General features: G+C 38.5%; 1 protein-coding gene across 1 annotated transcript in view; it reads right to left on the reverse strand.

Annotated features, from left to right (window-relative positions):
* LOC106950280 (O-acetyl-ADP-ribose deacetylase MACROD2-like) overlaps positions 1-26,357 on the reverse strand; it is a 262,373-nt gene that overhangs the window by 225,005 nt on the left and 11,011 nt on the right. Inside the window, exon 5 of the mRNA XM_015037030.1 lies at positions 16,987-17,025. Coding sequence (XP_014892516.1) covers positions 16,987-17,025 — 39 coding nt within the window. The remainder of the gene's footprint in view (positions 1-16,986; positions 17,026-26,357) is intronic.

A 26,357-nucleotide genomic window follows, 5' to 3' on the forward strand; every position in this document is an offset into this window, starting at 1 on the left:
AATAAAAAGGTTTTAAATTACGTTTTTATAAAAGATGAAAAAAAAAAAAAAAAAAAAAAAAAAAAAAAAAACTAGGAGTAAATAGATAAGATGTTTCACTTTACCAATGAAAAGAAAGAATTAACAGTTTACTACATTGTGTACAATGTTGCAGCCACTCTCCCATTGGCTTGTTAACATCACGGTCCCTTGACCCCCTACCGCTGCTGTGAATTGCGTTTCACGGTTTGAAGGTTAGAGAGAAAGGCCCATGTTTGCTGAGAAGGCCAGATTAGTGCTCATCAGTCGGGGACGTTTGAGGTCCCTGAACTGACCTTTGGGGCAAAAAGCCAAGCTGCTTTCACACTGCGCTACACAGGCACCTGATTGAGCATACAGTGGCCTATTGTCACCACTCACCCAAAAGAAAAGACAGCGAATTGTCATGTCAGGAACTTTGGCCCCCATGACAATATAATGCACAGTCTTTGTTTCACATAGTGCCTGTTAAGGTGAAAGGCTTCACAAAGGGTAAATAGTGCCATTAAACTTTTATTTAAAATAAAAAAGAATCCATTTCATCTAGGGTCTAAAAAAGATAATCTCTATTGCTATTTTCACCCTGTGGTTTGTACTACAAAGTTTTTATTTGTCATTGAGCTTAACCAATTTTGATCATTTTTTCTTCAAAACTGCTGAATTTTTTGCAATTTCCCATTCAAATTCTCAGAAGCGCAGCCGGTGAGGCAGCAGCGAGCCGAGTCTCACCTTGGATTGTGCAACCTCTCGCTAACTGCGTTGACTGTCATTCGATGGGAGCATGTTCCTCCTGTCTGTACGTCGCCAATAAAATAAAATAAAAACATTTAATATGTGAACTGATTTTCCATAATTTAGCTGATGCATATAACGTACAGTGTTTTTTGTCACCAGCTGTGTGTGTAACTTGTTTTATGTACTAAGGAGCGATCATGAACAGCAGAGAACAGATTCAAGGTGAGGCAGGCAGTTTTCTTGCCTCATGGCAGGGGGCGCTCATGATCCCATGTTGGTCTTGTGACTCCATAACTACAGAGTAAGAGACAGAGAGCTGGCCATACAGTAAACAAGTAAAGTACAGGAGGCTCAGCTTGAGTGTTACCTATGTAAAAATTACAGTGAATAAACATGTATCCATAGTCATGTGTCCTCAAGGATTCCAATATTCATTATGTCGGCTGTTGTGTTATATCGCAAAAAAATTTTCAAATTGAGGTTTTATGTATCCAACTGTAAAACATCAAAAAGACAAGATGACAAATATTTATCAACATTAAACATCAATTTTGAAAAAAAACATTTTTCTTTCAAGGACTAAGAGAAAAAAAAACTTTCACACAGTGGAATATTCTGTTTACTAAGCAACAGTATCCTTTACAACCCATGTTATTTACTAGATGAAGTAGAATGCTGTGCAACTTTTAAATAGTTAATTAGACAGCTGACAGTAATAGTTTTATAACTGTCGTACTCGGATGCAGTTCACTGCTTTGTGCACATAAGAAAACAACAAAGGTTGAAAAGATTAGATCACCAGTTTATAGCTTGCTCGCTGTTTGAGGTCATCCATTTAAGGGCTTTCAAGAAGTCATGCATCATTAAGGTGGATTTCCAATTGTGCTCAGCAGCTAATCATGCAAAGATAATGTGGCATTGTTATCTGAATGACACCGGTGACACGAAGATTAACCAGGTTTTCATGCACTGGCAAGTTAGAGAAAGGCTGCTCATTTCGTCAGAATGGACCAGTTTTTGAAGAGACATTAAAACCGCTTCATTATTTCTGAATACAAATTTAAGAATTAGCTGATTTTTTTAATTAAAGCATGTGAACCAACAAAATTTTACAAGCAGTATGCTTAGCACCTTAAGTGCTGTGATTAAATTTCTGTCCATATGCACATTTTGCCCCCTATTAGTTCTATTGGCAATTCACAGAGATACTCTGGTTGTTTCTCATCAGCATGGCAGCCATCTTCAATGGCAGCAATAAAAACCACAGAGATCTTGCAGGAATGTAAAAGGCTCCAGTAAAATAAAATGCATGATTTAATGACCATCTGTTGGGTGCCAGTGCAGACCTTGATGCAACATGCTTTGTGAATGATCAAAGGCAGCATCCGCACCAAGAGCGCTTCACCTCAGGAAGCGCACCAGGAAATTAACAAGCTGCCCAGTACAGATCCATTTTCTATGTAGCTGGCCTCTTATTATTCCTTAACTCGTCTCCTCAATGTGGCATGCTCCATAGGAAGATTAGGAGTGAAAAATGTAAAAAGAAACAACACTCTACCCCTAAAAGATAAGAGGGTCCAACTTCACTAAATGAAGTTCTATTAAATCTATTACATAGAACATAAAAATAATTTTTAAAAGCTGTGTACAATAGATTTTTTTTATAATAGCTCTGACATTGGATACATATGTTTATAGCTTTCTTGAATTGCTCTAAGAGTCCACTTTGGTGTAGAGAGATGGATGCCAAATGACCAATCAGCGCTAAAAGGAAGCATACACAATGAAAGGCATGCTGACGTCCTCAGACAGACATCCTAAAACACTTGGCTCTCATCTCTTCAAGGCTCAGTAAATGAAACATTTAACAGCTGAGTCACACTCAGGTTTGTAGCGAAACCGTGGGTTTCTTGCCTGAGCCATGAATAACACAGAATCCATAGAAACAGTCACACACGCAGGCAAGTCGGGCACAAACTTATTTTAGTTCTCATGAGTTGCTGTTTAGTCTCAAGGGGATGCAAAAACAACTACTCCACTGGTTTATAGCGCATGTTCTGGAAATTTACCATAAGGCATGACAAATGTCAGGTGGGCTCTAAAGAAATCGCTACACAACACACTCAAACACTGCAGTGCTATGAATATAAATACTTATTTTTTGCTATGTTGTTTGGTTTCTGCTACTCTTCATCTCTGTCGTCTCTTTTACTGTTTGCTAATTATTCTGCCTGTCTGTCGGTCTCCAAGACTGTGCGGTGTTTAACATGCTGCGGAGACACATGTCCACACAACAAATTCGCTATTTTGTTAGCAGTCACAGCTCATTTGGCCCATTCCATGTTTTGGCATTCTGTTATTGTCACGCTCGGTGAAGTTTTCTCGGCTGCCCACCAAGGGGGAGAAACGCGTTCCGTAGGCTGTCAGCTGAGGCTCGTATTCACACCCTGTCCTGCCGTTTTTCCTCCAGGCTTACCGTTTCAATCCTACGTGGAATAAAATGTCTGAAAACAGCCTCTCTGTTATTCACATCCAATATCTGCTAGCTTGCTAAAGTGAAAAAATTTAGGGAGGACAAGGCAAAGCAGCCGGAGAGATGATATTAATGTCAAAGGTTTCTCGTTTACCTGCATCCCACCCACATCTTTACTTGTCACTGGGGTCAAATAACCCACTTTAGACACAATCAGCCCTACAGCTGTGTGTGCTTTGTTGTGCTTCCACCTTCAAATACAACACCTAAGACAGTGCATGGAAGCTCTGCAGCCACAACACCTCACCCTAAAATAGTACGGTGATTGAAGACCCTTGAGAAAGTGTCAGTGTGGTGTCGATCTCTTGCGTGGCCAGGGAGACTGAAAGAAGGGGGACGAGGGCTCGTTTGCAGCTTCGCAGGTGGAGCTGGCTGCTGGTGGGAATGTCCCAGCTGGCCTCAAACGTCTAACATTCCCAGGCAAGCAGCATCCTTCCACCCACCGACTGCACACACACAGTGGCTCCCTATGGTACAGAGCTGATTGCTGTTTCATCAGAGGCAGGGCAAGAGTCACTGGAGATAAGCTCTGCCTCTTACTGTTTGATGAACTATTTATGTTTGCTCTGCATGGGAAGCCCTGAACAAACAAACAGGCGTGTGGTGTATTTATCAGAGAATTAGAAAGCGTTTCTTATGAACCTGGACACTTGGTGCTGCACTAGCGTCACAGGAAAAAGCTTAATTAGAGCTTCCTGAAAACAATGCCTTGATACCCCCCACTCTCCCCTGTATTGCCCATGCCCATTATTACCGCTAAGTAGGCTCCTCCATCAATTATGGCATGTGCTAATGTGAGTCTCACAGCAGAGAACCGACATGTTTCAGTGGGCTTAGAATGACTTTGTAGCACTCCCCCACTTAGAAATTTGTCTTTTTCCGAGCAGACATCTCTGCATAAGCCGGAAAGTGTGAGAAAGAGATTCGATAATATAATAACAGTTTTGTGTGTACTAGAAAGCTTGAAAACTTGATTATTAAAGATCATCTTAAACCCAAGATTTCCAGGTACAAAATTGTATTTCTTGTACACTCACCAGCAACCTTATTATTACAGTATTATAGTATTAGATATAAATTAGTAGTAGTGGGTTGGGCCGTCTTCTGCCTTTAGCATTATCCCAATTCTTCATGCCATAGATTTAACACGGGGTCAAACATTTATCTTAGATTTCGGTTCATGTTGACATGAAGGCAGCAGATCTCGTAGCTGCCCATCCATGACTTTTGAAGTTTAAACTAGAAAACTTTGTGTATCTGCTCCATCTTCTCAACTCTTCAGTCAGTTGTGGAAGATGGCTGCTCGTGCTGAGCCAGGTTACTGCTGCAGTTTTCTTCCTGTTTGTCTTTCTACCGTCACCATGTACATGCTCAGTTTGAAGGCAGTTTGTGTCGTAAAGTCAACAACACAAAGCTAGTGATTTTCTGCTGTCACTATGTGGTCGTCCAGAAGGAGTGAATGCTGCAAGTCAATGACTCAATCCAATTCGCTGGGTTTCTTTCAAAACTTTTTGAACTACTACAAATAACTAAGCTTATTGTTCTGTTTAATCACTTGAAATTCAGCATTTGTGGTTAATTGCTGCCATTGTTGTGAATAGAATCATTAATAGTTAGTGGTTAAATTGCATGACTTTCAGTTTTTAGCAGATTACAGTTCAGTTATGGGTTGCTGTGCCAAGTCATTGTGTGCCTCTTTGTTTATAACAGTTATGACATACAAATCTTTCTTATTGCCATCATATCAGTGCACATCTTTTACAATAATGTCCGTGATCCATGTTATTGGTGTGAAACATTAAAGGATGACAGGCTTCGCATAACATTCCACAAAGTTTCTCTTCTTCCTGTGTGTAGAGATGGTTTTTGCTCACAGTGAGGAAATTCACAAATGCAACGATTTCTATCATCTATTTGCATATTTCAAAGGAGGTGAGTACAGGGAGGGTTCTGATATTCCCTCACACGTGGTTAAATGTACCACGATTGGGATGTAAAAATAAATTGTCCACACTGTGTTGTGCTTCTCGATTTGTATGTGCGCAGGCCTTTTACTAGGTTTATTAGTACACCATGTTTCAGCCGGAAAACCCAACTGAACTTTGAACACGAGGCTCCTGTTCTTTGCCAGAACCACAGCTTTACTCTGTGCACGCTACATTATCCTTTCTCATTGATCTTCGTTGTCCTTTCTCACTTTCAACAGTCATTCTTCACTTTCCACCTTTACAAGCGATCCTGTAGTTCTCCTCTGAGATATGTCAGAGTGTGGGTGATAATGAAGTGTCTAGGAAAAGAGGATTAGGTGGAGCAGTGGGCATCATCCCTGTGGTATAAATGCTCATCTCTCCCTCAGGAAGGACACGTGGAGCGTCTTTCACCTCAGTCCAACTGCTCGTCTCAGTGTTACTCTCAGCTAGCATACTTGGATTGCTGCTGTGATCCTCAGGAGGCAACAGTGGGGAAGTTAACACAGCGACAGGCTCTGCTCCTTGGGGAAACTTGGCGTTTCATCCTCTGACACCCATCTGTTTATTCTGCACTCTGGCTGAGAGTGGCATAACAGGCACTGGGAAAGTGAAGATCTTCACCAAGGGAACAGGTTGATAGTGAAGGAAATATAGAGGTTTGAGACAAAGAAAGACAGATAGAGGAAGATAATCTCTTCCTCCTGCCTATGGTCTGAAAAGAAAGAAAAAAAAAAGAAGCAAAGAAGAAAAAGAGTTCCCTCTGCCGTCCCTGGGCTCAAATGTTCCATGTCTGCGTGTGGCCTGTCAGACGCTGCTAACTAGGCTGGCCCAGGAGAGATGCAGATAGGTTGACAGTTTGTTACTAGTTGGCAAAAGCCCACCGTAGGAGGTCAGTCACAGCACAGGAAATGTCAAAAAAGTCTTACTAATCAGCCAACCAGCAAGTACTTTCCAAGTGCTCAAACGTTACTTCCCTTTCTCTCACAGCAACTTAAAAGGCCCATTCCCACCGTAACATCACAAGAGTTTAAGAGCCAATTACCACAACAAGCACGAGCTACTGCAAATTCAAATGTTCATCAGCAGCAAAGACGCAGAGAAGTTATTGTCTTATGAATAATGTCCATTATAATATGGAAAAGTGCAAAGGGTAAAAATGTAGATCTGGCCAGGGTTGTGCACTGCCTTTAGCCCAATGACCGCTGGAGATGGGCACCAACCCCCACAGCAGCGGTGCAAGAATAAGTGGGTATAAACAATGGAGGGAAGGATTTTTCTGATATTTTCAGGGGGGAGATTATGATACTTCAGCAACAAAATCAACTCAATGTGTAGCTTTTTACACATCTTTAACTGGGGTGTCAACAAATTTGTCAGCGTCCACATGTGCAAACGAGTCCACTGTAAATTAGGCCATGACAGTGGAGGTTAACAAGTAAAGAAACGCTCTGATCCTATCCTGCACTCTTTGCATGGTGATTATTATGCACAGAAGTTAAATACATGTTTTCAAATAACAAACCTTCCTATAATTGACATACTGTCAAGTTCTGACTCATTTGTGAGCAAGACGCTAAAAACTCTTCAAACATCATCTGATGCTTTTGCCATGATAGTTGAGATTACAGTATGGAATGAGGCAGTGGCCTGCAAAGAACTGTCCCCATTTGTCAGATCTCATCACTCTGTCACGCATCGCTAGGGGCAGCAGGACCAAAACTGACCACTGAGTCAGTCGACAGGACAGCTCAGCAGTCAGTTATGTCTGAATGAGATACACACACAAATTCAGACAGACACAGGCATGTCATATGTGGAAATATGGGCATAATCATGCCTGCACTCACGCACGCTGTCATGAAAACCCACAGTAATGGGGACCTACATACAGAGGATAACACACACACAAACAAAAGCATGAAAAAGACGAACAGTGTAGTGAAGTGATGTGCGAGCAGGACCAACCCCCAAAAGCAGGCATGATAAAGACCAAACGGGATACAAATGCGCTCTGACACCAGGGTTGGTAATGCACTGAATTGTCTAAACTCCTTAACAACTGACCCAGAAATACTGGTGCACAAGAAAAGATTTGGGAGGAGGTCATATGAGAGGCAAGTGAAAACAAATGCACAAAAATGGAATTAAGTTGATAGATTCTTTCATATTTTTCAAGCTAATTGGTGTTTGTAATTACAGTCGATAGGAAGGAGGAGTATACCTTAAGGAAAAAAAGAAAAGAAAAGAAAAACAGTATCTTTTGGTAAAAAAAAAAAAAGTTAATGGTTGGAGAATATTTGTTGCAAGGTTTCAGAACATGACTCTCCCCTTTTAGAGATGGCAGAACAGAGACACTGTAAAATAGAGAAAGAGGGGTTGCACTGGGTCAAACACAAAGTAAAACAAGCAGCTGCAATATGTTTACAGAAGGAACCCTGAGGGAAGTGGAGGACTTGACTGCACCATCATATTTATTTTCAGCTAAATTATTCTGAGAATTTATGATGGTTCACTGCATGTTTGTGCTCCCTTCTAGGCACAAAATAAGTTCTAATGTAAAAATAGGCCAAATTCCTAACCCTATGGTAATTGCTCAGGTTGGTTTCACGATCATCCTTGAACTATTCCTCTAAACCTGTAGCTAATCTAACTAATGAGGTATGATGCACTGTGTAATGGACGTATTTGAGAGAATAAGAAACCTTAACTCAAGTGGAATTTGCCATTTTGTTAAAAATGTAAAGATATTTCTGGAATAGAGAGCAGTTTCATAACTATACATCATAGGGATATGATATTCTGCACTTAGTCAAGTCATAACCACAAACTTCAATGTATTTTATTGGATTGCTATGTAACAGACCATTTTTTCTGGAACATGGCTTTTAAAATATTTCAAAAACAAAACAATGTACAATATATCCATCCAATCCATGTGAGATTGAATTTTTAGCAAATAAAAAAACAAAACAACAGCAAAAAAAGTGATGGGCAAAGCAGGTAGAGACGTACCACAAAAACCCTGTTTGTATTTAAAGGGGACACACAGTACTGACTCAGGGGGGCTGATTATAAATGCATGGCACACTTTAGCTTTTGATTTGTAAAACCGTGTTTAAATCTCATAATAAATTTCCTTCCACTTTGCAATAATCTTCTACTTTGTGTTGCGCCAACCCATGAAATCCCTACAAAATACAACAACCATTGTGGATATAAAATGGGAAAAAAAAAACTTACAAGCTGAAGAAGTGTGAATGCTTTTAATTTAGCTTTCAGTTGGGGCATACCGAAACTCACCAAAAACAAAGATCTGCTAATCCTCTTTGTAGTCACCAATTAAGATGCCTCAACGTTCTTCCAAAACAGTTTTATTGTTCTTGGAGAAACATGCCTTTGTATAATTGTGCCTCTTTTAGCTTTAAAACTTTGCTACTAGGAAAGCAAAACCTTCATATGGTTTGCTATTCAGATGTGTACACTGTTAAAATGTAGACCCTTTAACACACTTGACTGTTGGTGCCAAAGATCAAGCGATGCCATCAACTAGCTAATGACACGACAGCCGCAGGCAAAGACCGGCAGCTTGATTTATACATGGGGACAGATATGAATGATTCATGGGCAAAGAGAAGGATAGCAAGAAGCATACAAGGCATATGCATCTTTCACTCACATTTATTCATAGACACACACCTCTCCATAACATTACTTAGGCACTCCCTTATGTCTCATAAGCTAAACACGACCACAGCGACCAGTCTTGTTGCTCCAGATAGCTCCATGGCCCTTTTTACCTTCTCTGCTCTCTCAAACTGTTCCTCTTTGTCACTAGCATCCTTAGACTTCTGGCCACTTTTCACTTCCATCCCTTTATACTCCTAACACTAGTACAAAATATGGAACCAACTGCTGTAGAATAAAATAAATGGCCCAATCACTCTGCATCAATTAGTCCATCTATCACTGCTGGATGAAGAGCTAGATTAAAACGTTTCACATAATACCCAGTCACAAAATTCAGTCCAGCAGATGACCTTGTTCTGCTAATTTCCGTGGAATGGTCTCTTGGGTAATTGGATCAGGAAACACTGTAATGCCTCAAAGTTCTTCTTTTTTTTAATATAAGGATTAGATGTGCAACAAAGCATGAGATCTTGAAATGTCAAGTCTGTTTCGCAAAGAGCAATCGTGTTGCTGTGTATGTAACTTGTCTCAACTACTCTTAACTCTTGTTTATAAAACCGAGTGATTTAGGTAAGACAGTATATTTTAGACTCTTATTTTCTACTTTGGTTTGTGCCAACACATGAAATCCCTACAAAATACAACAACCATTGTGGATATAAAATGGGAAAAAAAACAAACGTAAAAGCTTAAGAAGTGTGAATGCTTTTAATTTAGCTTTCAGTCGGGGCATACTGAAACTCACCAGAAACAAAGTTCAGCTTTGTTTCTGTAATTTTGAACTAATTATTGGAGTGACTGACAACACTTGGGTTACCAAAGCACTGAAGAAGCTCCCGCCACTATACATCATTTGTGGGAGCATTTTGGATACTCACTTGAAATAATCTAATTGTGAGTGTAAGAGACAAGATTTGAATAGATTATAAGCACTCTAGGAATGCTTCTAGCAGCTGTTAGTGACTTGTCACTGTACGATCTGCTCTGAAAGCTTGATCTGAACCATCAGTTGAATTATTATAGTTATCAATTATTCATTATGAGAATTATATTATTGTCTAGGAGAACATATAAATAAATATGTTACCCCTTCATAGAGCTACATTTTAATAATGGACATGATCTAATATCCAGTAAGAAGCTGCTTCAAAGCTTAAGAAATTGACTGCATTTGGCTATCTCTAGTTCAAATATTAAATAAAAAGATAAACTAAATCATTTTGAACTAAAACAATTCCCTAAAACATTATTTGATATTTAGGGAACGTTTTATTTATTTATGAAAATACAAAAAAGGTGAATAAAGAACACTATTTGCTGTTCTAACCTGGAATGGGTTAGTGTACACTTGATTTCTTTTAGTTTTTTTAAACACTAAACTGTTATTTCAGTTGTTGAAACATATCAGCAAAATCTCATTTGTCTCAGTCTTGCAAGCTCGAAATCATATGTCGTTTTGTGATCTGAAAATTTGTCTACACTCTCCAAAAAGCTTAACTTTGCAATTTTTTGGGAGCCTAGAGGTCACTGAAAACTGTGGATATAAACACAGTTTTCAGAATATGCTTTAAAGAAATGAATAAACCTTTGATTCAAAGACTGAGAAATCTACCCCCAGTGAGGCAAGAGGAGCTGTGGATTTCTTCTGCGTTATCTTATCAGCACATCCATTTTTCAAAAAGGAAGGGAACCACGGCTTCGACAGTGCAATGGTTCTTTTATTATTTAATAAGTTAGTTTATTTTGCATTTGCACCACTTACAAATTAATGCAAAAAATAAAAAACAAAACATTTCCATATTTATATAGCGCCATAACAAAAGAATACCTCCACAGGGAGTAAGGACACATTCACTTTCCCTGAACCAAACAACCTAAAAAGAATAAATATGTTTACGTTGTCAGTTTACCTCACAAACAGCTTTTTATCTGCAGAGCTAATCCCAGAGAGAAGGACTGACACATATTTAAATTGGTCCTGCCTCAAACACACTTTAAAGAAAATGTGGAACAATACAGCCTAAATAAAAGCTGGGTAAAGAGCGGAGTGTAACTAACTCCACACTAAATGCGAGGAAATAAGTAAATCCCAAGGGTGTCCCGCTGACTGAGGAATCTTTGCATTCAATTTATCATTTTACATTATTTAGGCTACTCTGTGGGGAAATACGCTCTCACTGTCATAAGTTATGCTAATGACTGTTACTACCATCTGTGAACTGAGGACTATCAGTCTAGCGTAGTGTGCAATCTATAACTTATGAGAATAAAATGTCCTTTCTGAATGATTAGTGTGGGGGCATCCTGGGAGCTGTGTAAAGGGCCATGAGTTCATCTAACTCAAATTGTCACCCAACACCCATTGCCGTATCTGAACCCACGCCCCTCCCCTGTGCAAAACCCCATGCCCCGGTCCCCTCCAATCTACTCAATAAACAAGCCTCAGGCAGGACCCAGACAGAGGATAATGGTTCACCTGGAGGTGACAGGAAAAGAAAACAGATCTCTTTGCATAACGAATGGAGATAGAGATAAGCACTGTGAAGCACTTAGGAATCTTGATAAAGGATTATCCAAACATGTCTGAAACTGAAACATTCCTTTTAGGCACACTGGAGCACAGTGTTTTACCGAGAGTCAGTCCTACAACAGATCTGCTGAACATGCATTGCTGATGTTTTTTTTTTTTTTTCTTCTGTTTAGATAAATATACCAGGTTCTCACTTTGTACTGAAAAGTCTGATCTAGGACTCTACAACTAAAATGTAGGATGCATTCCTTCTGCAGAATGTTAAGCAGTTTTCTAAGAAACGCCATCAACTATGATTTTGTCAATGAGAGTCTACAACACATGAAATCTTTACCTACTAAAGAAGGTAAAGCACATAAGGACCCATGAGAATCATCGTAACCACATGAAATGGTATGAAGCATAGTTAACCTCAAATGTTGCAAATATTATTTTGACTCAAGCAACTGATGTGGAAAACATAAAGCAGTTTTCTATTCACTACTCTCCAGACTGTTACGCAAGTAACAAATGCTGGTGAATTCATGGACAGAGAAAACAACCCCATATTGAGCCCAGACATGCTCAACTGGAGAAGAAAAAGGAGGCCCGACCTTAGAAGAACGATTTGTTTGGGTGGTCTAGTTAAAGCCTAGTGCTAAATGGCCAATGGTTCTGGTTAGAATGGTAATGAGGCAATTCCCCTTCAAGATAGACACATCAAAGGCAAGGGGAGCTCCCCCTCTTCACACAGCCTTCACAGGGCTTCATGGTATCATTACATGGTTCAATATGAGCTTGAATCCTTGGTTTTGTGTGTTAGAAAGGCACAAATGGAAAGAAAAGGGAAGGGCAGACAACATAATGTTTACATTAGCTCTTTCCTTTTGGGACTGCGCCAGTGCCCAGCCATGCTGTGACACACATCACACAGACAACGTGGTACTATTCATAATTACCCTCTATTCACAGAGGCCTCATTTAGTGTGCTATTATCAGAGATCATTGTTATTTCCCTCAATGTATGCTCGGAATCCCAGTGAGACCAACACATCTAACGCAGATAACAGTACTATTTCGGGTGACCCCATTGCGTGCACAATACTAAGAGTGAACAGCTGAAAGAGAATTCCCATCAGTGATTTCTAAGGATGCAATCGAACCTTGGGGTGTATGAATCCAATATTTTTTTTTTCGTCTCAACAACAAACACCAGGAATATGAAAAAAAGTAATTAAAACTAAAGAATCCCAAGGCTTTATTATCACTGACCCTCATTATTTTTTATAGTGCTCTAGTAGATGACAAGCAAAATCATACATTGTTCTCTGTTTTTTACTGGAATATATTATGATGTGATTGAAACAAGTATGACTGCTGTCACACTGTTTCCTACCTTGCCAGGTATCCTAATGTGCTAAAAAAACAAAAAAAAAAAAACAAACATATCAGGTAGATTTAAATGCGAGAAAATTAAGCCCATTTAAAATAAAATCAACTCCTATCATGTCTCCATTACCAGTCAGGCCATTACCAGGCCCAGTTTGATAATGGAGGTAACGGAGAACTGACTGCACTTTTCAGGCAGTCAGTTTCAATAACACATGTGTATTGGGGTCATGGGTGTGAAATTTAATGTTCTACTGTATCATGAAGAGGTATTTTATTTTTGCTGCAGCTTTAGTTTAATATTTATGAGGTGAGTAAATCTCCGTCAGTGCAGACAGAGCATCTGCACATCGTACCATGAGATCAGATAATATTATTGAATCGTTGCTGCTAAATTTGAGTTGGATTTGCATAAATTCTGTCACACAAATATCTGATATACATTGCATCTGTGAGCTGCAAAACTCATCGAGCGTAACATTTTTCCGAGCGAGATACAGAGTGAGTTTTACTCAAAAAAAAAACAAAAAAAAAAAAAAAAAACATCCTTCTGGTCGGATCCGTACATATTGCGATACTGATAATTTTGGTGTTACATTTGTGCCACTAATGTAAGCACACTGCGGAACAAGTGTCAGTTTATATGTTCATATGTGTTTAAATCCCACACACGCTTGCTCAAAACTTGTTCTGGCTCATGTCCCACTCTGAATCTGTTCCTTCTTGTGACCGCTTGGCCCAGCGTCTGCTTTTGCAATTTAAAGTGTATGTAAATGAACCCCTCATAACTCTCCACTATAAAGACAGTAGAATCTAGATGGTGAAGCCGATAATATAGTGCACTGCATTTACTGTAAAGAGAGAGGGAAGCCCATGGTACCGGCAATAGTGCACTTGTGACAGGCTCTAACACATTTTAAATTGAAATTCTGAAAAAGCCCAATGCATCTATAAAACACATTACATAGTGCGATAAATGTTCTGCCTGGGTGTCACCTTTCTGGCTACCTTTTAACGGCAGGCAGCGGCAGACAAATCATCAAACGAGGTCGAGGTAATGATCAAGTTTAATGTTGCCTGCAATATTCCAAAAGAATAACTTCCCATTCTCCAAGTTCATGTCTGAAATAATTCTTCATAAGAAAAATGACTTGAACGTAGTAAAATGTTCCATTTAAGATGTTTGATCCTTAAAATAATTCCACTTACAATTTAGATTGTCATTTATGGAATCAAGTAAGTTGAAAAATCATGCCCAAACCAACATGTCTATATTTAAAAAGTATGGGAAAAAAGGGGTCTAGGCACAAAGGTAACCAGAGTAAAAGCTTTGTCCAGTTTTCACTTCCTGGCAGGAGGTCCACCTCCACATCTATGAGAAAATAAGCACAGCTCAGGTGTGTGAGGCCAGCATGATGGATCATTCTGCTGTGAAACTGGCCCTCTTTAGAGCCCAGAGAAGACAGCTGGGAGATAAGGAGGACCCTATATGAGAGCACATCTCCTCTTCCCATCGATCCTCTCTGCCACCAAGGCAGGAGGTCTTCACATGCCAAGCCACAGATAGAGGTAGAGGGGCTGGGCAGGGCAACAGAGACAACAATTTTGTCTAGTTTGTAGGCACCTTTAAGTGGAAAAGACACTGAAAATAACTAAACCTCTTAGGGCCTTGTGCTGATACAATCAAGGTGGTACAGGCTCTTTCTAAAGAAACATAACATTTTAACTCAGTCAGATGACTGTTTCTGTTTCTAATTAGCATAACCAACTAGCATAACATTACTACAAATGATTTTAGAAAGCAGTAAAAAAAATGTAATTCTGCAACCTGTCTTGCTGATTATTATTGAAAGAAGTACGAGCGTCAGCATTTATGAGTCAACAGACCTTGTGTTTTGTGTTAGTTATGTAGCAGGAAGGGCATTACCTGAAGTCAGTTAAAACTGAAAAGACGCTTGGTCTGGAGAAAAAAAAAGGTCTGCAGCTATAATTAGAATTCCTCAGGCGTTAATAAGCACAGCTGCAGGTCTCAATCAGGTGAAAATGTTTCCTTGCAAAGTATGACATTAATTGAAACAAAGGATCTCACGTTCCAGTGTTGACAACTATAAATTCAGCTTGATATTTGCCGATACTGTTTTGAAACAGAGCAATCAGGAAAACCCCAACACCTATTATTAGTTGAAGAAGAAACTGGATCAATCGACAACACGGATTTGAGAAACTGTAAAAAGGTGATATTCCACAATGCGACGGTAATGAGAACCTAATAGAAAAGAAAATTGCCTTGTTTTGTTTCTCTGTACATGGCAAATCAATACTGAGATCTGACCGCAGCAGAGACAGACACCAATCAGGAAAACAGTGTACCCTGTTTTGGAGGGCCTAGCTTGGTAATGGAGATGTATGTTTGTGACCTTCGCTCTCAATCACAGAAATTCTTAAAGTAGTCGTATGCTGAGGGTCTCTTCTTGTGAGTGACAGATTTTGAAGCCGCACTGCAAGCAAGCACCCTTAACCATCTATCAAACAAGATAAGGCCCACTCCAAGGAGCATGATGAGAAGCGAGAAGCTTCATGTCTCTGACAGCATGTGCACTGAGCATTAAACTATGCTGAGGCTTTGAAGTTCTTCTCTGCTCAGCCTTTGTCTGTAATAATTCATATTTGCCAGGTGGTAGGTCTTAATAAACACAAACAAATAAATTATTAATTGCCATGAAAGTAACAGTATTTATTTTCAGCTTATTTTCTGTTGTACTGAACATGTTTCTTAAAGTTTTTTTTTTTTTTTTTTTTCCATAAAGCCTGTCAAATGTGGAAAGAGATGGGATGTGGTCGTGGCTTAGGAGTAAAGCACAACCCATGTATGGAGGCCTTAATCCTTGATGCGGCTGTCACTGGTTCGAATTCCGGTCCGATGACCTTTGCCACATGTCTTCCTGTTCTCACAACCCACTTTCCTATCTGACAACTGTCAAATAAAGGAGTCAACAAAACCTTAAAAAAAGCAAGCCAAAGCACAAGCAAGATAGCTAAAGCAGTGAACAATGGTACTAGATCATAAGCTAAATAAATAGCAAGCTAGACAACAGCTTGATGGCAAAAGCAGCAACAGTAAACATGATTGCAACAAGCTAAATAGCTACATGGCTATGCAGCCAGCTAGGCATAAAGATAGACGAGTTAGCTAGCTGAATGCCTGGACAACATTCTAGAGAGCAAGATAATTAAAAGCTAGGTAGGCAAGCAGGAAACCTAGCTAGATACTTAAACTGACTATGCCTACTCACCAAGAAAATAAGTAGCCAGCCAGCGAGACTGACAGGTAGTGGTAAGAAAATAAGCTTTACAGCAAAAATAGTCACATAGCGATTAAGATAACTAAATAGCAACCTAACCAGTTTGCTACCACAGTAAATGACATAGTTAAGTATAACATAGTTAACACAGCTATATAACCTACACAGGTAAATAGTTACATAGCATTGAAGAAGAAAGCTCTAAAATTTAGCTATTAGCAGTCAAATCCTAACTAGATACTCTGCTGATGTTTAACAAAGAAAATGGCTGATTAACTCTGGTGCTCTGCACTGTCGATAGGATACACAAGACTGAAGCAGATCACATTATTTCCACATATGATAAAAAAAATCCCCTGTGGGGATAAAAATTAACATTCCATTTTTAACCTAGAGCATTTTGTCCAGATCTGTTGTCAAAGTGGGGAAGAATTATTATCTCAATCATGTCACGAAAAATGTCTAACGTCATAGAAAGAAGAAGGAAAGAAGATAGAAGAGTGGGCAGGAACCCCCTTCTTGCCTCCCCATTATTCTCACACCACAGTTGGCTGCCTTGGGTTTGCTTCCTTGCTTTGATGATAATGCTCTTTGGCAGGCTGCTAAAGTAATGACCACCTCTCAGTGGCACAGAGCAAGGTTACTCTGCAAAGCGCTGTAATATTTTGATCTAACAGAACATTTAGTTAGATTTACAATAGGCAAAAAATAAATAAATAAATACATTGCAAAATATTTGTGAAGTTCTCTAAATGAGCAATACAACATTTTAGGCTGGTCTATTCATACACAGAAGGAACTATGTACACACATTAAATATATTTAAATGTTAATATTACTCACCTCCGCCTCCTCCCAGAAGACTGGTGTTTGCTGAAATGAGAGGAGAAAAGAGAAAGTCAATACGCATATGAACAAGTGCCCAAATATCAATAAGACTTTTTCAGTATCATTTCAATAACATCAGAGCAATGTTTCAAATCCATAAAATGTCCATTTACATTTTTTTTCCACAGTATAATTTATTTAACCTAGTAGAAAAGATTGTCAGATTATACTTTACCAACTGTAAAAGGAAAACAAAAAAAACAAAAAAATCAACAAATACTCTGAGATGGAAAGGGTGAAAATCATTTAAAAACAGGCAAAAACAGTTTGTTTTTCAATTGAATCTACAATCAATCAAACATTTCACGAGCTGCTCCAAACAAAACAAGTGTTTGTATTTTGATGCTTCCTACCTTCCAACAATTGTTACATGAATATGAGCCAATAGTTTGTCACATCTCGAATGTACAAAATGCTTTATTGTGTGTGAAAGTGGTTTAGTTGAACAACTACTTCAGCCATTTGGCAGCTAATGTGTCATTCTTTGACAGTGAATTATGAGTGAGGCTTTTCTTTTCCTACCACATTAGTTGTGCTCAGCACAAAAATGTCTATATTACTTAAAATGGCAGTTGCATGTATTTTGCTGAAAGGTAATATGAACCTTATGTATAAGGAGCATAAAACATGCTTCAGTGAAAAGGCATCCATTACTAAAATGATTGTGGCATTTATTAATAAGGCTCAGTTCTTTGATCTGATACATCTGCAAAGCAAAGCAAATACAAGAAAGTTCAGCTCACAGACACTTATCATCCCTTGGCAGACATTAATGAATGACACATAACATACCATTTCTGCAAGAAGAAACCCAAGTAGAGCATCATTAAAAATTAACCCATATTTTTTTTTTTTTCTTTTGGCTTGAGTAATCCGTTTTCACATACGACAAGAAAGATTAAAAGACTTTTAAGGTACATCTGTTATTTTATGAAATTCAAAGTAGGTAGCAGTAACACTTGAAGTGTAGTTCATACATCAGAGATTAAAAGAATGGTTTTTCACAACATCCGATTAATTATCTTCAGATAGAGCTGCAGCATCAGCCCTGTTCAAAAGCTTATTTAGTCAAAAATGCTTGTCTTTTTTGCCCCAGCAACACATAATAACCATGAGCCATTACCAAAGAAGTCCTTATTTATTAGTGTTTTTAGAGCGTAATTTACATAAAGGAAGTGACATCTGGAGTTCAAATCTGCCTCTATTGGATTCTGTGGAAGCATTATTCTCATTTCAGACCCACAAATATGAGTGGGCCTGACAAAGAAAACCTTCCTACAGCAGGTTTTTTTTATTCATCAAAGGGCTTTTGTTGCGCATCTGTGTGGTCTTTGTGCGCACATACAGTATGACAACTCACACACACACATAAAGCAACAACTCAAACAGGGATGTACTGACAATCCACTGTCATGTTTACAATAGCACCTCTCCAGGTTTTTCTGTGATAAAAAAGACACTCATGCTCTCGCAGCCTTTGTTTAGCTCTGGAATCTGTCAGCCATCAACAAAGAGCACATAGCTCAAATGTGCATGCATTCCCGAACAACTCTGTGTAAATGAGAGTGGTAAATTTCCTGGAAAAATCTGACTCTTTTCTTTTTATTCGAGAGACATGTCAAGAATTGTTAAGAAAAAAAAAAAAATCCTTTTAATATTATTATAAATTTTTGTTATAGCAAGATAGCATGATGACCTGATAATTGCCACCTCCTTTTTTGAGGAGAGAGAGAAAAAAACACTGTAGCTGTAAAAAGGTGGAGGAGGATACCACATCATCTCTATTGCAAATTGTTTGTTGTACAATAACAGAACAAAAAATTGAATTCTTCGTGTTAAACGGTTCCGCACTGATACAAAACTGAAATATATTGAATTTCTGCTTAGGCGTTGTCCTAAACATCAAACTTTATGGCACATTTGTATTTTCAGTAAAATCCAACACTTTCAAAGTCAGCTCAAACCCAAGCCAGCGGCATACTGTTTTTCAACATCATCTATCATCATTGTCTGGTCTCATGGGGAGCCTTCCTTATTCCTGAGCTATTAAAACACTGGGGTTTAATTACCTGACATTATGGAAATGCATGCCAGAGGGGGGCACTTCATTTACTCCACACCTAATCAGAGATCTGAGATGTGGTTGCTAATCAGACACAACTCTTCTGCATGTATATGTATGCAAGGCAGCATGGTGATAGCAGGGTAAAGGTTGAGCTTGGTGTTAAGATATAAGAGGATTTCTATCTGCTTATGATTGGGTATGTTTTTTTGTCAATAGGAGAGACATGCTTACTTCATTGTTGTGGCTTTTTAATAGGAATGAAAACAGAAAAAAAAATAACCTAAAAATGTGCACTTCTTGCTGTTACCTCACCTTTAATGATCAAAACAAAACAAGCAGTGGTGGCTAGTCTTATAGAACAAAACGATGCTAAGCAGAGAGTGTTTATCCAACCCACAGAATCTGTGCACTCAACCCACCTACAGTGGAAATGTCTGTTTTCTCCTATTAAGACACCAAGTTTGTGTAGCACATACAAATAACACATTTTTAGAACTTTATTTGGCCTATAACCTGTACAACTCGATAATAAAATAAATAGAACTTTTAAGGAACACGTCTCAAGCTAAAACTTTGCTGAGGCATTTCTTTAATGGAATGGGAATTATAGTCCAAAAATGCTATAAAGAAATTTCAAAAAGTGTTTAAGGCACATTATCTTGGCACATTATCTTCTAACCAATATAAATGAATGGATGGGAGATAGCTGTATCTGCCTTCATAACTCTTTTCTTCGAGATTTTTCATCGATTTTGGATCAAAGTCCAGTTTGTGGTCATGTCAGTGTCATACCACATTTACTCGACTGGATGGCGTCTTTCTGCACTGTGTCCTATGGTGTATCTCATTCGTTCATCCCTTCTCCTGACTTACATCTTTCAACAGTGAGATCCCTTTTATGCTTTGAAAGTATTATGCAGACCATAGCTTCTGTAAAGAGATGCAACTGAGAAAATATCAGGTCCAACAAACTACACCAGTGACCATAATTAATCAGTATATACTGACTCCTCTTTAATGTTCTTTCGAATGAGGTGGTTAGTTCTGAAAGCAAAGTCTCCAGTAATTAGTACACATTTATACAACCATATCATTGTGACAAATAGTATTTATCTTCTTTTAAAAGATTTGCTGTTTTCTTTTTAATTGAGGTTTAGATCACATTAAAGAGCGATGTGTTGACTTTTTACTTCCTCAACAGACAGACCATCAGAGAAGACATAAAAATCTGAAATCGAATGCAGATTTGCTTCTCCTCAAGAACGAAACAATACCTGGTTATTATTCCTTGGTGCAAATCCAAACAAAAAAAGAATCCATATTTGGCCACATCCTTCTCACAATCAATATTTTATACTGTGTGTATTAATTATAAAGCAGCTTTCCGTGCCGTTTTGCTCGCCTTGGGCTCAGACTGAGCATCTTGTGTGGGATCAACACATTTATGCCTTTAGGAAAGCAATGGGAGAGTGAACAATTAGTATTAGCAGAAGACCATTATCTATTTCTTCTAGTGGCTGAGTGTCCACATGTGGAACTGTCTCTTGGAATAAATGGTTAACGGACTTTTGAGTTTACCACACTCTTTTAGGGTCTGCCCCCAAGATGGATTTAAACTTCGTTTTTTTTTAAACACAGGCCAAACCACATCTTCTCCTCAACAAAAACTAAATACAGCCCATTGCATTAAACAAAATAAAGCAGTATACGAGCGTTCTGAACTTAAATATTTCTTTAGCAACAAAGCTAAGCCTTGAAGCGTTGCAATGACCCAGTTAATGAGAGGAAAGTGGGAAGCCAGCAGAGTAGGCTTTAACTTGTAACTGTGTGTTGTGGCATCATCCTTGTGGTAACCACAGCACGGGTCATAAATCTCAGCGGAAATGCTCCCCAGATTGCCTGGGGACAGTAAGGACTTGTTGGTCCATCAAACTCATGCCAGCACAGTCACTGTGAGGAGAACAAGTTCCTGTCTCCCCTTTAAACACTGAATGTTAGGGAGAGAAACTAGATACCACTGTTGTAACTCTTCAAATCAAGCAAAAATAACAGAATGTTAATCCATGACTGTGACAGGGGCGTTTCTTTTTATTGTGGCCATATGGAGAATATGCTGTAGCCTGACTTAAATCTCCAAATCATCTTACTGTGCCACGATATCTTCAAATCATTCAAACAAAGGGCTTACATGCCTCAATTGTGTTAGCACAGAGAGCACTTAGGATTCGATCACTGCTGCGTGTTTGGCGTCGTCAGCTCATCCTTAGATCATGCTTGTTAACTGGAAAGCTCTAGTGCATAACCACAAAACCTCAAGGCAGTAAACAGATCTGCTGTCTACCTTCTGGTCTGTGCCACTTAACTGAACCTTTTCCTTCGTCAAATGCACATGCCTCATCCACAGCGTGCTTCTCAGTCAGCTCAGAGTACACTCTGCTGTGACTCTGGGATAAAAAGGAAAGGAAGAGAAACTAATACAAAATTCTGGTGCAGATTTCCTGCTCTGCTTCTAAACTATAAAAAATCTTGGTGCAATATTTATTTTTTTTTCTTAAAAGGTACCAGAAGTGCCACTATGGTGTGATGCTAGCAGCCTTCCTACATCTGACCAAATTTAATGCATTTCATCTGAACTAACATTTCATTTAAAAAAATAAATTAACAAGCCTAAACCAATCTGATCTGCATCAACAGACAAAGAAGACGAAGACCAGAATTAGTAAGTTTCTCAATCACTATCAAGTTGAGCTGACACCCTCTATAGTGTAGTAGAGACTGAAGGAAGAACACAGTGTTAGCCATGCTGAGCTTCAGTAAAATGTCAAAGCAAGTCTGGGGAAGCATAAAGATGGCAAGGGCTTCAGCAGATAATGGGGACTCCACAAATTTTAGACTAAAAGGTGTTTTATCATGCGATTATTTTTACCTGCTTAATTTACAGTTCAGAAACAAAATTCAGCAGGCTAAGGATTTACAAAAAAACAGCCAGAAATCTATGATCCCTGAATGGTTATTTTGTATATTGCATAATTTCAGTTACTGCCAGTATGAAATTTCGTAGTCGTAAACTGACTAAACTTGCAAGCTTTACAGCAATTGTATTGGCAGGAAGTAAAATAAACATAACATGCATATCAATGAAACTTTACAACAATAAAGAAATGGTTCTGAAAACTAACGGATAATAATTTAAAGACTGGACTGGCAAAGGTTGTTCAATATTTTTATTGTTTTTTTTGTCTAACAGGTAAGGTCAGTATGTTGAAGTTCAGCCAGTCAGTTGATGAAAGCTTTGTTCTTTTTCGGGGGTTTTGTTTCCAGGGGAACATTGTCCTGTGCTTCCAGCTCTCTTCTTTCCTTCAAACCAAAAAAAAAAAACAGACACACACGTTTTTCCACTCCAACGGTTGTCTTAACAAGCCCTGAGATTGTGTGACTTTTCACCAGACATACAAATGTACACACAACATCCTGCACACATTGCACCTAACACACCAAATGGAGCGATTGGAGCTAGAATTTGATACCTGGAGTGAGACATCTAATGTTTTAGGAGCTCGGCTTTTTATTGAAGTAATTCTAACCTTTAATGACGAGGGACCGCTTCGCCATTTGTCTCGGCTGAAATTCCAACAAATAGAAATAAAACTTAAATGAGCCATCAGCTGAGAAACGAGAGAGGAGCAGCATCAATAGCATTTCTTATTTGTTGCACATTAAAAATGCATGTCACACCACACATGCAGCCCTGCCTGATAATACTCGTTGGCATTTTTTTGTTCTTTATTGCTTTTAGCGGCCCCCGAGGAGACCGACTGAGCCAGACAAACTAGTGGGAGAGCTGGCATCATCACAGAAGCAGATTTACTCACAGTGATGCAACTGTGACTCAAACAAACGAGGAAAATATCACACTCAAATATAGCGGGTGGATAAGCTAACATCTCAATAACAAATATATTCATAATCACCTGAGCATCATCTTGATCCAAGCAGTCAAAATAAAAGATTTGCTACTGATAAAATATTTAATGTGTGCTCTTTTTTTAAGGCTTTAGTGACAAGTGACACTAATATTGCGCGTGAATCTCGTGCAAAAATTAAGTAATATTGCAAGAGTATAAATCTGAAAATGTTTTGAAGTGTGCATGGTTAAGCACTGTAGTGATAAAACCTCACCAGTGGACTAGAAGGAGTTTATCCCAGTACTATAATTCCTATTACATCACACTGAGACAAAAACAAGATCTTTTACCGCCATTACATCAACATTTCCAATAAATTTAATCAGCCTGGGAAACATTTTTCACAAGTTGATTTTGGAAGGAAAATCAATAAAAAAATAAATAAAAAAATAAAATAAAAACTGAAAAAGACTAATATGCATATAAAAATTATGCTTTCAACTGGACAACGTTTACTGCTTGTGGTTAGAAATAAATAGTTTCCACACCTTTCTTCAAGAACCGCAGCGCTTTATGTTATGATGTCAGAATGTATCGAAGTGACAACAAGGTGGTGTCACCGTGATTAATCCCTCTCCTCCGCACGCTTGTCACCGCCATAACAAAGCAACAAAACCAGATGCCAAAGCCGGCCCACACATCTATTGTTATAATTACCTGACCTTCAAATCCACATTAATGAGCCCAGGATGATCCCCCTCTCTTTCATCATTTGGCTTTCGAGCCCTCCTTTTATCTAACAAGGTCACCTTTCACAACGCGCTGCTTCGCCCTGAAATACACATCCCCCTCATAAATATACATCCACCTGCATCTGCTCAACTTCTCCCCCTCACCCAGTCCTGCAATGGGAGCCAGCAGAAATTACAAGAAAATAAGGTGGGGTAAAGTAAAGCAGAATTTTATACTTCTTCTGAAGTTGTGCGTCAAGGCGAAATGAACGCCACCACAGTAAGGACACAACAATGACTTCTACATCTGCAATGTTATTTAGTAATTGCCTTAATGCAAAACTTGTAGTGCGAATGAGGAAGACTTCCTGCATCGTCTCCTGAGACATGCTGCAGAGGGGAGAGGGAGAGCAGAGTTCATATGATAATCTGGTTCTACTTTCCTAATCACAAACCCACTGTGGTTGACACAACAGCTAAATGAATGTGGTTTGTGAGAAAACCACAAACACTTTGTTTGAAAATAACATTATTCTGATTTTCTTTTTTTGTTTTTTTGCACGTCTCCCTTTATATTTCGTTTTTTAACACTGCCTTGAAAGTTTTATTCAATAGAACAAAACAGTAATGCGTAATTGAGAAGAGGAGAAAAAAAAGGATACATATTTTTAAAAATTCTCTGTTTATAAATGGAAACTAAAAGGGGTCTTGCGTTTGGGTTCAGCTCCCCTGAATTGATGTGCAGAATATGAAGGACCACAATTTTCTGCAGTTGTAAGAGCAAGTCTTTTAGACCGTCTGTGTCTCTGCATACTTTGCTTGTCTAGAAACTAAACTTTTTATCTGTGGTTCTTTATAAGCTCATTTGGACTGGAATAAAATTGGGAACTGTTAAACGTGACTACAATTCACCAACTTTGGCTTCTCTTCAGCGCCTTCGTTATTTACAAATCCAGTTTGAAAACTCTTATTTGTCTTTTCTCTTTCTGCTTTTTACCTGTATTAACATTCCCTCAGATCGTTGGACCAGTACCTTTTAGTGGCATTAGGTACATGATATAAACTGAACAGTCTATGGAATTCTTTACAACTGTTGAATCACGTATCTGTGCCTATGGTGTTAGTCATTTTTGTTGCACAGCTTTCATTTATTTTATATAAATTAATCCTCTAGCACCACAAAGCAATCTGATTAGCTTTATAGTTATGCTTCATTCTTGTTAAAACAAACTCTGAAAAGTTTATAGCACATAAATGCCTTTTCAAGGCTCTTTATACAAGTAAGTCTGTAAAAACACATTTCAAAACATTTATATGAAAGTACAATAAATAGATCACTAACTAGCATGTTAAAATCATTGTACACTTTTTTCTGGTGAGTGGTGAAAACTGAAAGTGGACAGTCAAAACAAGGATCAAAACTGCAACGCATACCGAGATAATTTAGCTAATGAGTACACGCATGCCAAGTTTGAGGAATTTGGTTAAGATTATATTGGTTTTTATTAACCTCGACAAGAACTAGTGTCAGCACAAAGATCCAGCAGGATTTGGCCCCAGCAGCTGCACAATCATTGTGGTAAATTTCCGGATTAGTCTCCAGTCGACCAATCTTCCCTCCTGGTGATCAGCTTTGCTGATATAGAAAAGACTTCCAGGCACCTTGAGGGTTCTCTAATATCATTAAGCCCAGCCAGGTACCGCCCTAGCAGCCAGACAGTTTTCTTTACTACATTAAACACAACATGGCTGGACAGTTTTAAATTGGAAATACTCTACAATTTAAGTACATCTTCTAAGTAGACTTTTTCTTTGACATACCACTACGTTCTTTTTGTGAAAAAAAAATAAAAAATCTGGAAATGACGCCCCCCTTGTAGGCTGGACCAACGTATATATGCTCACACTTAAAAGTCCATATAGCCTGAGTGCAGACCATTGCATTAAGGAAGAGTGCATTGTCTTTTTTAACACTAACTGTATTTTAACTTCTGTTACTTCCTTACCAAAATGCACTTAACAGGTACTTAAGAGAATCCATTCCCACCAGCTTCTATTTGATCATAGCGCCCTAAGTGTTGAGGTCATGTGTGAAGAGCACCCTGGAGGTAGAGGTTTAAGTCACAGGAACTCGTCTCTCTGTAGTGCCAGGAACACTCCAGAATTATCTCGTTTTCTCCTTATTGAGTGCAGAGTATTAGACAGATTAATTAAAGGCAGTTTATCAAAAAAAAAAAAAAAGTGTCCATCTTTTAGCTTCACATTTGAATCTGGACGGAGACATCAGTAGGAGGAAGCTGTGAAGGATTTACAAACTACTGCAAATGACAATCTATAGTGTTTAATAAGAGAATGAATATTTTGTTAAAACTCAATTCTTAGCTGCTTTGGTAATATTTTGGCTTAGCATGTTTCATATACTTTTCTTCCAGAATATTGAAATAATTGGTGAGCTCTAGATCAAAACCAATGTACTTTTTAGTTTATCAATATAAATGGTAATGTCAGTGCTAAAGTCTAATTTTCTGAAAACCTCGTATTATACCACATTTCCTTTTTATTAGGGATGTACTGATGCCAGTACAAGCATCGGGTAGCGATCCAATATCATGTGCATGTACTCAA

Source organism: Poecilia latipinna, unplaced genomic scaffold (genome assembly GCF_001443285.1).
Source record: "Poecilia latipinna isolate Pla-1442-1.1 unplaced genomic scaffold, P_latipinna-1.0 Scaffold389, whole genome shotgun sequence".
Classification (NCBI taxonomy): domain Eukaryota; kingdom Metazoa; phylum Chordata; class Actinopteri; order Cyprinodontiformes; family Poeciliidae; genus Poecilia; species Poecilia latipinna.